Raw genomic sequence first — 15,387 nt, 5'->3', positions numbered from 1 at the left:
CTGTTCCAGTTTCCTCAACTGTATAGTGGATAATGTCTGGCATATAGTAAGTACTTAATAAATGCTTCCTTCTTCCCCTTCTCTCCTTCCTTCCCTCTTATCCTTCCTTCCTTGCTTCCTTCTGCCTGGTGCAGTATTATTTCTTTTTGTTGTCATTCAGTCATTTTTCAGTCATGTCTGACTCTCTGTGACACCATTTGATTGTGGTTTGTTGGGGTTTTTTGGGGGGGAGGGGAGAAGATCCTGGAGGGGTTTGCCACTTCCTTTTCCGGCTCATTTTACAGATGAGGAAATTGAGGTAAACAGGGTTAAGTGACTTGCCCGGGGTCACACCGCTAGGAAGTGTCTGAAGCTGGATTTGAAACTCAGGCCACTTTGGTGCCTAGGAGTTTATTTTCTTTTATGTCATATGAACCTCTTCCCTTTATTAGTGAAAGTCTCAAATCATAGCTCTAGATCAGATCCTCAGGGCTACCTGCTTCCACCACCACCAAACCCCCAGCCTTGCCCTCATTTGGGGGAAACTGATAGAGGGACTGACAGCCAGAGAGGATAAGTGACTCCCCCAAGGTCACACAGGTAGGGACTATCTGGTGAGATTGGAACCAAGGTGCAGGACAATGGAAAAAGTTCTAGATCTCACCAGGAGAAGTGGGTTTCAGGCTTAGTTCTTACATCTACAGTCTCTATGCCCATGGACAAGTACTCAGTGCCTTAGTTTACTCATGCCTAAAGTGGGGAAGAAACCAATTCTTGTATTACCTAACTCACGAGATTCTTTGGAGACCATAGTTTCGTGACCGTATCACCTTATAAATATAAGTTATTTTTACTTTCTAAGTGTCATCAGTGCAAAGGTTCTTGGTAGTCCCTAGGTAACACACACAGTGACACAGATTTGACTTGAGTTTTTATGTACATCCCCTGAGAGAAGGGTTTCAAATTTCACACAGCTTCTTTCTGCCTGGAGCAAACTGGTGCCTATGTACTTTTCATAGAAATGAAAACTATTTTTTAAAAAAGGGTTGAGGAGGACAAATTAAACCTAGTATGTGCACTTAGTACATGCCAGTTCCCATCAAGGTTACTTCTCATCACAGGCTGGCAGGATAAGCTGACATCAACATCAACAAGGGCCTTCCTTTTTCAGAAGGATGCTCATTCTAAACCCAAACACAAAGAGAAGGGATTAACTCTCTCCATAGTTCCCTAGGGGGCCTTCCAATACACCCAATTCAGCAACCTCTGAGAGTAGGTTTTTGCTTCAGCAGTAGAAAATACTTGTTAAAAAAACATATACAAAAATATTACCCCAAATAAAAGACCTTGGGGAAAATACTTTATTGTTTCTGCCGAAAGAAAACATAAATGTGGCATTATTCTGTTGACTTTTCTCTCCATGTGATGGTTCTGAATCTCCAATAGCAGTAATTTTGAAATTATACACTATATCTTTGGCTGCTAAATATAGCTTCTTCCCTTACACTGAACACAGGGAATTAATTTAATATAGTCCTTTGGGTTCTTTTTTTTATTGCTAGGCATGACTGGGATCCACCAGACAGAAAGGTGGACACACGAAAATTTCGTTCTGAACCAAGGAGTATTTTTGAATATGAACCTGGAAAGTCATCAATTCTTCAGCATGAGAGACCGGTAAGCATTCCATATCAGATACTAGTTTTGGTTTCCCAGGTACCAAAACGATCATGGATTTTTCAAGTCTTTTTCATTTTTTGCCATGAAAATGATTAATCTTTGCGTTGTTTAGAAATCACCTCATTATCTCATATAGTCATTTGAATAGATTGTCTTAATTACATTCAAATGGTGCAACTCTTCATTTGCCACATGTTTATAGAAACGTCATCTGTATCCGTTGTCAGCCATATTTATTTATTAATAATGAGAGGAAAAAAAATACAGGTTTTTCCCTCTTACAAGTTATTTCAGAAGGAAGGAACCTGAATATGCACATATATATGAATGAATGTCTATGCATATATATGTATGTATAGATAGATATGAACTGTGTATCTTAAAGAAGTCGATAGATTGTCCACTGTTGCCTCACTGAGGTTGTATCTACGTAACAGCAATGGAATAAAGCAACAGAGAATAAACCAGGACCTACAACAGCAGCAATACCTAGATGATTTAAAAAAAAAAAGATGTCAAAACCACAATCCAGAATTGGCGGTCTGGGGCCAATTGTGTGAAATTGCCCCTTCATCCATTGTTTCGTATCAGCATTGGCTTTTGCTCAGTGTAGCTTCCTTTCAGTCCATCTGTTTCACAACATTCATTTGGCTCTGTTGAAGTGAATTTCTTAGATGCCTTTTTTATCAGCTCTTAACAAGTCTTTCCCCTTCATGTACACAGACAAAAAGCTTCCTGATTAGTTGTCAGTTCGGTGAGTCAGAATTATTTTTAACTTTGCCTTTTTAACATTCTCTCTAACTTGATGCAGACAAATACAGGCAGGAGAAAGAGGCCAACATTTACAACCACTTAATGCCTTTTATCAGAGCAGGTTATGGGTAAATTCATAAAGTAGCATTATTTTTGCCTTCGATGCCCCCATTCTGCTCTCCCAGAGTTCTTCTTTCCCCCCTATCCCTCCCCCCTCCATGATGGTCCATCATTGCTACCTGACCCTTTGTTATGTGTATGATATGTGTGTGATACCTATTCCTTCCTTCTCTCAAAAACTGCTTTTAGAGGAAAGGACCTGATGTGCTATTCTTACCTTAGTAAAGCAACATCTTGTTTTTCTCAGAAATACATGTAAATATTCCACTTTATGTCTTGCCTTTAAAAAGTCTCAGGCATCTGTGAACTTGAAGACTTAAAAAAAATTGAAACCCTGAAATATAATTCAATTAAACAAACATACATTTAGTACCTTCTAAGTGCAAGTTATTGTCCTAGGTACTGGGGATGCAGAGGGAAAATGAGTAGATCTCTGCCCTCAAGGAGTTTATATAAGAAAACTTTTATGAATTGAGGGGATTTCTGAATTATTATTATTATCATCATTATTATTATTATTACATCTTAGTTTGCTTTGAAAATGTTTGAAGACATAGTCTTATGTGTCCTAGTTTTTGTTGATTGAGTCCAGTATTTGAGAGTGCATGGTTCCTGTAAAGCATGTTTAATAAAGCTAACAAAGGCTTGAAGAATACTCTCCTTGGATCATGAAGCATCAACAAATAAAGTAATCTGTCTTCAGGAACTGTGGGACCATACCACTTTAAGAACAGATTACAACAGCGCTGATGAGTGGCCTGCACTATAAATTTAAATTGCAGACATTAGATTTAGAGACAGAATAGGAAAAGGTAGTGGAGGTCTGGAGATCTTTATGTTTGCTAAAACTGAATAATTGGTTTGGACTATTTTGTCACTTCTGCTGGAAAGTGAATGTTGCCATCTTTTGGCTATGCAAAATAAAGAATTTCCATTAAAAATACGAATCACTCAAACTGAACTAATTATGGCTTTTAATAATTGTGTAGCTATGATGTGCTGAATCGCACTATTCTGGTGTGGCGGAATAGGAATAATGCTCATCTTTAGGCTAACTGTTGTATCAGGCTTTTGCTTTATGTTATTGGTCAACTGAGTGGAGCGTCACAGAGCTGATCTTATAAACTGGCAGGGTGGGTAGCTATGTCTACTATATAAATTGAATGGCACTGGGAAGGGTCTCTTGAGCTGTCTCAAGCTCCCATATCACCCCTTACTTTATGCTGTTCACTTTGTCTGGAATTTCCTGGCAGCCACAATTACTCATTGACTTCCTGTCCTTTAAAGTACCATAGACATGCTACCTTTTCCATGAACCACACCCTCCTATTCACTGCTTCACAGAAAGCCCCTCCCCTTCTCATAGCCCTCAGTGCTTTCTTTGTCATATAATCTGCTTCTCCTGGAACTGTGTTTCACACTTCTAGCTCTCCGGAGGATGTCTCATCCCTCTGGATGTTTCATGAGGGTGGGCTTGTTTTCTACATCTATGTCTCCCCCCCACCCCCTGCCACTCCACCCCCCCCAGTGCCTAGCATAGTATTCTTCTCATAGAAGCACATAGTGCTTCAGAAATCATGCTGATCCTAACTATAATGTCCACAAATAAGGTGGGAGTGGGGTATGATTTTCCCATTTTTCTGAAGGATTTTGAATGTGGAAACTGTAATAGAAAGAATTTTCACAATTTTTTTAAAATGCTATTTGCCAATTCTTAGAAGACTATATTATCAGAGGGTCCCTTTGGTAACTCCAATTATGCAGAATGACTGCAGTGCTGCTCATATATCATGTGGCACAAATACTAACAAAAATATAACAGCTGTGTGAATGCTTTCTTTCCAAATCCCATTTCTTTAAGGAAAGAAATGGACATTTTTACCACTCCTTTATATGATAATTAGAACAAAGAATTTGGACACATTTTAAATGATACATAATAATGATAATAAAAGCTAGCATGTGTATAGTCCTTTATGCTTTACCAAGCACTTTATAAATATCGTTTAATTTTATCTTTACAACATTGGGAGGTAGGTGCTATTCTTGATTCTCTTCTACAGATGTAGAAATTGAGAAATTGAGACAGAGGAAGAGTGACTTACCTCAGGGCCAATCAATGTGTGAGGCAGGATGTGAACTCAGGTCTTCCTGACTCCAAGTCTAGCTTTATCTGCTGCACTGCCTAGTTCCTTGTGACTGAATTAAGAAGTATACCAAATATACTGCATCAGATCTTACATGGTGATTATCACAATTATACACTGATAGCTACTACAACTAAAAAAACCAGCATCTATAATTATATGCATTTTCCTATTGTTTAATTTATCTTTATTAGCTTGTGTGTGTGTGTGTGCACATGTGCATATGTACACATATGCTTATATATACATTTATATACATGCATAATAAACCAACATCTTGATCTGATTATATGCTTCCTACCATAGAGCTACATAGACCTTTATTCCACTGTTCATGAATTTAGTATGAAATGTTTCTAAAACATTCAATGATAATTTTACTCCCCAGTCTTCATAACAGCAAAGTAACTTAGTGCTTCTGTCTTGAATTCATAGGTGAGGGAGCTCCTATAAGCTAGGAGGGTTAAGAACTCAATAATCCATTTCCATTTTGTGGTTTACTTCTGAATTTGCTATATTGGGGAAAGGCCTGACATTTATTTTCTAAATAGGAAAGAGCCTTTTAGGAGAGGAAATGATTAGCGTTGCAAAGAAAAAAAAAGAGGATTTAAAATTATTTGTGCTCATTGGTTTGGGCACAAATTTAGAAACTTGGAAAATAAAAGTCCAATATTTGATCTTGTAAAATATTTGCAAAGACCTGGAAATTTTGTTAAGCTGACTTTGGCTGTAAATCAATACTGTGCTTCCATGCTGTGATATTCTGTTCCTCAAAGGAACACCAGAACCCAGTTTCTGCCAAAGTGTACTTTGTGAATGATGAAAACTTCATGTCCCATTTAGAAGAGATATGTTTGATCCTCTCCTGTAGAGGGACCACATAAACAAAGGGACCACAAGTCTATTTCAGTATCTAGTATATGCCTAGATAAACCCCTTAAGGCCCAGAGTTTGCTTCATGCATTGATAAGAGAAAAATGAGAGTTTTGTTTTCCTGCTTGGCCACTGTTTTCCAAGAGGAAGTTATGAGTAAATATTTGCTGAATTGAGCAAACGTTATTAACAAGAATCAGATTGACATAGCATTGTGGAGGCAGAATTAAAAGGCTCCTAACATTTTAGCGACAGTTGTTGGTATGTTCGTCAGTAAAGTGTGTTATTTAAATGACAGTGTAGGTAGGTGTGGTGACTCATGCCTGTAATCCCAGCTACTGAGGAGGCTGAGGCTGGTGGATTGCTTGAGCTCCAGAATTCCAAGCTGAAATGGGCTGAAACATATCAGGATTGGCATTAATAGGCTAAGCCCTCTAGAGCTGTGGCAAAGCAGGCTGCCAAAGGAAGGGCAAATGGCCCAAGCTGGAAACCAAGCTTTAATTACCATGCTGATCAGAGTGGGATTGGGACTAAGGGTAATCCCTGTACTTTCTCCCTGGGAGAAATAAGGAGATTCAGTCTTTAAAAAAAAATGTCAAAAATTCGAGATGTTTATCTGGTAACCTGAATAATAAAAGAGTTAACCAAGTGTAGAGCTTCCCAGATTGTTTACTGGAATGAATAATAGGCTCAGCCACCTGAAGAGTTTGTGGCCCAACAATATAAAGGATAGGTGGTACATGGTTCATCTTGCTCTTCAATACAAAGAGGAGATTGAAAAGCAAGGTGGATAAAACACGTGTGTCCACAAATGTTCACAAATATTAAAACCAGTAAAATACACACAAATGCAAACCTGCTTTAGAGATGTGATATGCTAGGCAATAAATGCTCTGAAATTTGTAGAATGAGTAAAAAGAAAATAAGTGTCTCAGAAATATTGATTTATTTTAGGAATGGGCATCGTCGTCTTTGTGATATATAAACAAGGTTCTTTAATCCAGCCAGAGGAGACAACATACCTGTGGTGCTTCTTCACCTGAGATCACAGGGGAGCCTTGCTAGTCTTCAAAAGATAGACTGAAAAGGGTAAAGAAGTTAAGAAGAAACACAGCTTTGTCTTTGCCCTTTTTCTGCCTTCTGGCCCTTTGAAGGCAATGGCATGAAAGTCTTAGTCATTGGAGGACGTGGTTCTCTGTAAATTTGTTCTGTCCTTTGTGAATTATATGCTATAACTGGGGTCGTCCTTTCTCTTGCTTCTCCATTGGGTCTCTGGGCACTAGAATCCTTCCAAACCAAAAAGGCACAGAGTCACATGGAGGGGGCCGAGATAAATGAGATTGCTAGTGAGTTTTGGTCTATTGTCTATCTCTGGGTTACTTAGAGGAGAATCAGCTCTATATGTGGCCAAACCAACCAGAGTAGATATGGCCATCTTAACGTTGTTTTTCTGTGGCTACACCAGCCATTTAGCTGCCTCGTGTTTGGTGTGACTGACTCAGCTGCAACAAAGCTGTCCTTTGGTTCTGATACATGTGGTTGCTTGTTATGCAATGAAGGCCCAATCCAAAATATGCATGTTGGATTATAGTTTGCAGTTAAATATACGTTATTTTGGGTTGTATATTCTTTCATGTTCTGCATATCTCTGTCATCCTCCATCTGGGGGATAACTGAAAATGCTGCTTTTCAACTGAATCAAAAATACTTCCTTTTCTGAACATAGTAATCCAGCTTTCCTCAAACAGATCTCTGACAATCTGGGCTCATCATTCTACTTTAATGTCTGTGATACTGTCCTGCTGAACATAGTCATTTGTTAAATTTGCTGCCCTCTACTGTCAGGATAGAACCAGAACAACGAGTGCCTGTGATTCTCTTTCTTTATCTTGACATGATACTTTACCCTAACATAAAGAGTCCTAAAATAATGAGTGCAAAATAGGACCTTAGGAGGCATCTGCAGGAAAAGTACTGTGGTGCAAATAGTCTCTCCTAGTTTAGAATATTAGCCCCTTGAATTAGTGATGGATCTAAAGAGCCATATCTGATTTGTAAAAGGTACATCTATCTATGGGCAGAGTTAAAGTGCTTTTCCCATGGCTATTCCTCTAATATAAGTTTATGATAATTTTTCTCTACTAGGGGATGATCCTGGATTCTCCAAAGGTATGGGAGAGGAACATAAATTATGGCAGGTCCTACTAGTTTGGAAAGGCTTTGAGGAGAATGCCCATTGATGGATTGGGATTGTTCCCCAAAGTTTTGTTCTTTTCTTCCTTTCCTCTTCTCCTGTCCTTCCTTCCTCTCCCCCTTTTCCCTTCTCTCATCCCATTGTCCTATCTTCCTTCTTTTCTCCTCTCCTCCCCTCTTTCTCCTCTCCTTCCTTTTTCTCCTTCCTCTAACCCTCTTGTCTTCTCCCCTTTTCTCCTCTACTGCCCCATTTTCCTTCTTCCTCTTTCCCCCTGCCTTTTCCTTCTTCCTCTCCTCTCCTTCTGTCTTTACCTTCTTTCCTTCTTCCTTTCTTCTCCTTACCCCTTCCTCTTTTCCTCTCCATTTTTCTTCCTGCCAAGTGACTTCATCCACTCTCATAGACATCATGCATCATCTCGTCATACATGACTGTCACTTCTCTATCTCTTCCCCCAATCTCTCCGCAAATTTCATTTTCTCATTTCCAGTTGTCTCTTGGAGTCTCATTCTCATCTCATGTTTAATATGTCCAAAATTCAATTTAAAATTTTATCCCCAAACCAACCCTCCCCTTGTGATTTTACAGATGGCACCACAATACTTTCCATCACCCAGGTCCACAATTTCAATGTCATTTAAAAAAAATTCCCTCTTTGTCTCTCCCTCTGTCCAATCAGTTGCCAAGTTACTTCCATTCAACCCCTTCAGTATTTATCCCATAGTTTCTCCTCTCCATTCTCACTGAAACAACCTAATTTAAGCCTTTATCACCTGTAATAATGGTAATGGACTTCTAATTGATCTTTCTTTTTCAAGCCTGCCCCTTCCTCCAATCCCTCCTTCTCCATGCCACCCCCATCTTCTTCCTGATGCATTGCTCTGATCATATGCTTTTCTATTCAAAAATCTTCAGTGGTCCCTCATAGCCTATTCAGTAAGTAAAATTCCTCTGTGCACATTCCCAAATCCCCACAGTCCAGCACCTAACTGGCCTTCCAGTCTGATTTTAGAGCATTCCCTTTCATATACCCTTTATCTCAGCCAAACTGGACTACTTACCCTCCCTACCCTTATTCTAACTTCTCCTATCTGTCTGCTTTGGTCACTTTGTACTCCATCTCACTATCTCTGGAATGGTTTATCCCTCATGTTTATATGTAGAAATCTTTCCTTTCTTTCAAGTTCTAATTTAAATGGTACCTCTGAAAGCTATCACCTCCACCCAATAGTAAAAGATAAGTGATCTCTCCCTCTGAAAACTTGTGATAGCACTTTACACGAACCTTTCTTTGTACTCATCGCATTCATTCTTCTATTATAATTATCTGAGCACATGCCACATCTCCCAATTATGTTGCTAGCCCCGAAAAGGCATGAGCTAAGTCTTATTTCATCATTCTATCCCTAACAAAGTAGGTTCTTCATCAATGTTGGTTCCATTAAAAAAAATATTTCTGAAATTCTATATTAGTACCAAAAAGGGCAAGAATTATTGAGCTGGAAGGGACCAGGAGAGGCCATCTGTCTTTTCCTTATTTAGTTCTTATGTGTTTCAACGTTTGTATCACCATCTGCAATGCCATCTTCCTTATATCTTTCATAAAATATTGAAATAATGTAGCAGCCAGAAAGCTGCTTTGACTTATGAAAATAGATAAAGCGTATATGAGATCAACAATAACGTAACTGGAAATGGAGCAACTCAGGAAAAACAAACCCTACAACTTAATGATAACCAATAGTGAAATTGTAGCTATCTTTTAACCATCCAAAGGCTCTTAGTTTTACCAAAATGAGGAATCATTCATCCCAGCTTTGAAACAGTCATGAAGGAGAAGGAAGTCTCTAAGATCTTCAAAGGATTGGAACTGATTTTTTCAGCAATGGTTCAGGTGACTTAATCGCATTCCTAGATCATGGCATTGATCACGAAGGACTCACAGCTTGTCCTCCAGATTACTGTCTGTGCTCCCTGACACTTAAGGGCCCTGCACTTGTCTGAGAAGTTTGGTAGGGGTTTACTATATCATGGTCCCTTATTAGAAGGTCAGAAAAAGATAGTTTTCAAAGAACTAATCAAAATCCTTTGACACAACATCTGAGCACCCAATTTGACTTAGTGGTCTCCTATACAAACCCATTCAGACAATCATCTTGAATTCAAAAGCATTGAAAAAGATAACTGTGTAAGAGGGAAATGTACGTTATACCTCCCAAAAAAGGAACAATCTGTGTTTTCTCAATTCGTTTTGTCCTAAAGTCCCCTTTTTTCTCCCATTTATTGAGTAATATCTATAATGTTTAGGAACTACTCATAAAAAACAAATCATTTAGAAAACATCAGTGTTGTCCATTAATATTCCATTCAACTAAAGTATAAACATTATGAACTCTCAGAATGTTAAACCTGGAAAGAAATTTAGAAATTATCCAGCCCAATGTGTTCATTTTACCAAGGAGAAAGTGTAGATCAAGAAAAAAAAGTGACTTGGGGAGGATCAGAAAGGGGGAAATGTTGGGACTAAAATTTAGGTTCCCTGATTCCTAGGCCAGTGTTCTTTCCACTAACTGGGAGAGAATTTCAAACACAAGAATATTTCAGGATATATACAGATAGAGAGAGAGACCACACACACACACACACACACATATATATGTATACATACATATACATATATATAAAAAATAATGATTCAGCAAAAATTGTACAATATATATTTGAATTTTAATTATGAATAAGTAATGCATTTCTTGTAATATTGCTTTGTGTTTCTAGGTGGTAAAAGAATGAATTTCTTTCTTCTGAAAGAAGACAGTATGTGGAGAGCAAACCCCGTGCTCAAATCTTGTGCCTTTTCTTATTACCCACTTTGGCTCCTTCCTACACAGGCCCAAGAGAGAAGGACTAAACCATCTCTCACACAACCCTTAGAGCTGCGCAAACTCTATCTGCTCTCATCACAGTAATTGCTCGATATGCACCAAGGATTTAGGTTATTAATGGGGATATTATGAAATGTTGAGCCGGGATAGGTACAGAGTCCTAAACTTCTCAAAAATAAAAGATTACTATAAGACTTCAGATTGCTGTTTTCTTGATATGTGGATCCTAACAATTGTCTCTACACCACTTAGGTCAAAATCCTGTACTGTGTCTTATTGTGTCACCTTTTCATGAAGATTAGGACTTGTTAGCCAAACACAAAGAGAGAAGTACAAAGGAGTCTTTTGAAAAGGGAATCATAGTCATACAGATCATATTTTTTTTTATCTTCATCTCTGCATTCTAATTAAGGAGAGACAGATGGTATAGCAGAATAAAGAATCCATTTGAGATTTAGCTTCCACCTAGTTTATGTATCCTGTTAACCCATGGCATCTCCTGGAATTTTGTTCATATTCTCTGGGTTATATAGTCGTAGGGTGGAAAGGAGAGAAATCTCGGTTACCTCCTAAGTACAAGATTTATGTAGAGTTTTGTTGCTTCCCTCACTCCCAGCCCCTGACCCTGACCCACCCCCACTTCCCCACTCCCACGCTTCTGGGTCCTTTCCCTGATGGTACACTAAGTCTAGATGTCTTGGCACAAAGTCTGCTCTAAGACATCTGAACCCACTCTTCCATTCTCCATAGACATCGAGGTCCTGTGATTAAGATAAGAAATGAATGAAATCCATAGGGACCATTACTATGGCGTCAACTTACAACTGTTATATTAAAATATGTCTAAAATATTCAGGGGAAAATATTAATACTCCATACTCGGGAAAAAGCTAGAAATGATGAGAAGGACAAAACATCCTGTGGGGACCCTTGAACAGGAAGTTCCATCAAACCCATCACCCTACCTTGCTTCCTTTCCCTCCTCCCCTGCTCCCTCCCCTCATCATGACTTGTGGTGTGTGCCTGTATGGATGTTTTTGGTGTCACACAGCATTTCCTTCACTCGGCTCAGTTTGCCTTTTCCTTCCCTTTTCCTTCATATCTGCTCCAGACTGATCGCATAAATCCAGATGACATAGATTTAGAAAATGAACCCTGGTATAAATTCTTTTCAGAACTGGAGTTTGGACGCCCGGTAAGTGAGGCTAGCAGATTAACATATGAACATTAGGAAAATGTCCTTGTGAATGACAAATACAAAAGTGCCAATAAAGAATTGGGTAGATGCCAATTACGAACCTTCTCTCCTCCATCCCACAAAGACAACTTGAGTTTTGTTCCTACGGAGAAAGTAATTATTCCCGGTAGGATTTGGCTTTACTGCCAAATGATTCTTAATTCCTTACAAATAACTGAAACATACCTAGATTTAAAACTTGAGAACTTTTTGATTGCTTCTCTCCATTAAGCATTTTATTATAAGTTATTTATATGCCATTTTGATCCACTTGTATAAAATAGAAAACACACAGGTATTTCTCATCACATTCAGGGCTGGACTACCTGTAGAAAGCATTTGCCTAGTGATCTATGAGATAATCTTCCTGATTTACCCATTTTCAGTAATTATAGGGAGAGAAAAAAGGAAGCATAGTGCACTATCATGTCTTCCTCTCATACTAATGATATTATATGGGGTGTCTCAGGATTGAGGTTGTTAAGTAGATAGAGCATGAAACTTGGAGTTAGGAAGATGCCAGTTTCAACCCTGCCTCTGTAGCTTACTAAACTACAAGGCTGTGCAGCTTACTTAACCTCTCTCAGCCTCAGTTTCCTCATCTGTAAAGTGGGAAAAGCACTGACTCACCCCTCATAGTAGTTGTGGAGATAAACGAGATCTCTAAATGACTGCAAATACTTAAAACCCTACATGAATATCATCATTGTCATTATCGTCTCAGAAGTTTCATTCCTGAAAGAAAACCCTAGAGGTCCCATGCTATAGGGGGGAAAACCAGTGATTTGAGAGTCAGAATACTTATTTAAAGTCCAGCTTTGACACAGCTATGTGACCCTAGGAATGTCATCTCAGCTGTAAGAAGAGGGAATAACTACTCTCTTACCGTCATTTTCAGAGTTGTGGTGAGAAAAGAATTTTGTATATCTTAACGTGCTAAGGTGAATTGTTATAGTAATCTAGTGTCATTAGGGTTTGCCCAATCTGTGCTGTGGACCTAGAACCTGATCACAACTCTGGAACTGACTCCAGGTTTACTCAGAGAATACTTTTGCCTAATGAAAAAGCATTCTATGAAGTGTGTCATATAGACTTTCCATATGTACCCTTTTAAAAGGACAACGTTGGCATACGCAGCAGTTCTGTATATTAGGCACAAAAAGAGTAAAAATCTGTGTGCTAGACAGATTGTAAGTAGATATTATAGTGTGTTTTGTGCATCAAACCAAAGTTTTTTTTAATACAACTGGATCAAAATTGACTTTCAATGAATGTTTTTTTCTTCATATATTTCTATGAAATATATTTAGTTTTTTGACCTTTTTCCACTTTACATATTGGCACCAAATTAATTGGTGAAAGAAAAAATATTTCTTCCCTTGTATTGCATTTGGATGTCATTAATTAGCCAGATGTCTGTCCTGAGACTAAGATCTCTCAGCATTTTTGTATGATAATTTTCTATCCTAAGTAGAAACTGACCAGCATGTAATGCACGCCTTTTCTTCTAATACGTATTTCTTAAATACGCTTTGAATTCCTCTCTTGGCAAGTATTTGAAATGCTAACATTGATCCAATGAGTTGAGTGAACTGTTTTTTACTAAGCAAATCACTATTGTTTTTGTCATGTTCTTGCAAATGTTTACCAGAATCTTACTCTTCCTTTCAGCCTACCCCCATTTGGCTACATTCATATCACTCTTTGTGTGTATCTGATGCTGTCCACACAATTTCTAACTATGTCACCTTTTCCCCATGTTCATTCCTTGCTGCCATTGATCCTCCTCCATTCCATCTCTACACTTCTGCTTATGTGGTGCATCCACCCCCAGCCTCCTAAAAAGGCTCTGGATTATGGTCAGGACCATCCTTCTGGTGTTTCCAAAGAGGTAAATGAATCATTCTTTCTTCTTCAGATTATGATCTTACAGAATACTGCTGTGATTCTGCACATCCCTATTTCATAATCCACCATTCAGTGATTTCCTATCATTTCTCAATGGCCAGCTTTTTGTCACTGCTTTATGCCCTGCAATATTATTTTCAGGAGAATTCATTATGTTGGAGAGGGGGACAATAGACCTAAAGGGCTTTAGTGGATAGAAGTGTTAATCAATACTATGGATAGATGACAGCCAAAAAAAAAATCTAATGTGGTCCTATTAAGGTGCAAAGTGTTCAGTTCAAAGAATGTTATAGTCTTGTTATAGTCAGATGATACCTGGAGAATTCTGTTCAGTCCTGGGCACACTTTTTTTAGGAAGGACACCGATAAACCTTAGTGTATCAACAAGATGGCAATCAGCATGGTAAGGGCACTGGAGACTACATCATAAGATGATAGGTAGAAGGAACTAGTATAGTAAGTCTTAGCACATAGAAGAGAATACTTGGGGAAGGAAAAATGAGAATAGCTATTTTTAAGAATGTAAAGAAATTTTCTTTCTTTTTCAACAAGAGGAGGAAATGGGATAGAGAGTATAGATTTTTGTTCCTTGGAAAAAAATAAAATTTAAAAAATTAAAAATTTTTCTTCCAACATTTTTAAATTGGTAAAAAAAAAAAAAGCATGAATTGCTATTGTTTGGAAGAAGTATTAGACATTCTCTACTTGGTCTGATAACACAGGAACATGGAGCAGGTTGCAGACAACGCAAATTTAGGCTCAATAGAAGAGGAAACTTTCTAACAATAAGAATTTATCCCCAAGTGAGATGGAATGAATAAATTCCCTCTCATTGGAATTTTTGAAGTATAAGCTGGACAGTTTGCATGGGATACTATAGTATGGATTCCTGTTCAGATATGGTTTGGATTAGTTTTTCTCTAAAGTTGCTTCTAAATCCTAGAGTTTGCAGTACTTATGGCTTCAACTTTTTTTTTTTTACAAAGGTGACATCATGAAAAGCATCTTTCCATTTACAACATTCCATCAACTCAGTCACCACAGTGGGTCCATAAAGCAGCATGATAAAAAGAAATCCAGAAAAAAAATCAGTCATGGGGCATCTAAATGCCCTCCAAGGATCCTACTTAAGTTATTATGACAGTGGTTCTTAGATTCAGGTTTCCATGATTAAGTCATCAATTAATCAGCAAGCTTTTGTTAAGAGTATACCATGTACCATGAAGTATGCTAGCAGCTGGGAGCATAAATAAAAAAAAAATGAGAATCTTTATTCAAAAATATTATATTCTAATGGGAAAAACAAAATGTACATATATAGGATAAATCAAAATAGATAAAAGGGTAGTTAGAGTGTAGGGCACTAGAATCTGGGAGGATTAAGAAAGGCCTCATGTAGCAGGCAATGCTTGAGCTGAGCCTTGCTAGAGTGGAGGTAAGGCAGGGGACTGAATTCTAGGCATGGGAAATGACCAAAGTACAGAGTAGAAAAATGGAGAGCCTTGTATGAAGAACAGAGAGAAGGCAAGTTTGACTGGGCCATAGAGTGTAGATAGGGGAATATATAGTGAGTTTGGAAAGAGAGGGTTGGAGTAAGACTGCAAAGAATTTTAA

At 38.2% G+C, this 15,387-nt stretch overlaps 1 protein-coding gene across 5 annotated transcripts in view; it reads left to right on the top strand.

The window, feature by feature from the left end:
* Positions 1 to 15,387, top strand: part of SORBS2 (sorbin and SH3 domain containing 2) — a 288,776-nt gene that overhangs the window by 204,021 nt on the left and 69,368 nt on the right. For 3 of the 5 annotated variants that reach the window (XM_036764816.1, XM_036764814.1, XM_036764813.1), the window contains one exon: positions 1,542 to 1,656. In XM_036764816.1, coding sequence (XP_036620711.1) covers positions 1,542 to 1,656 — 115 coding nt within the window. Of the gene's footprint in view, positions 1 to 1,541; positions 1,657 to 11,739; positions 11,824 to 13,699; positions 13,757 to 15,387 lie in introns of all 5 variants that reach the window. The other 2 variants (XM_036764812.1, XM_036764815.1) reach the window with 1 other exon arrangement.

Source organism: Trichosurus vulpecula, chromosome 6, assembly GCF_011100635.1.
Source record: "Trichosurus vulpecula isolate mTriVul1 chromosome 6, mTriVul1.pri, whole genome shotgun sequence".
Lineage (NCBI taxonomy): Eukaryota > Metazoa > Chordata > Mammalia > Diprotodontia > Phalangeridae > Trichosurus > Trichosurus vulpecula.
This window is presented reverse-complemented; position numbering and strand designations above follow the sequence as displayed.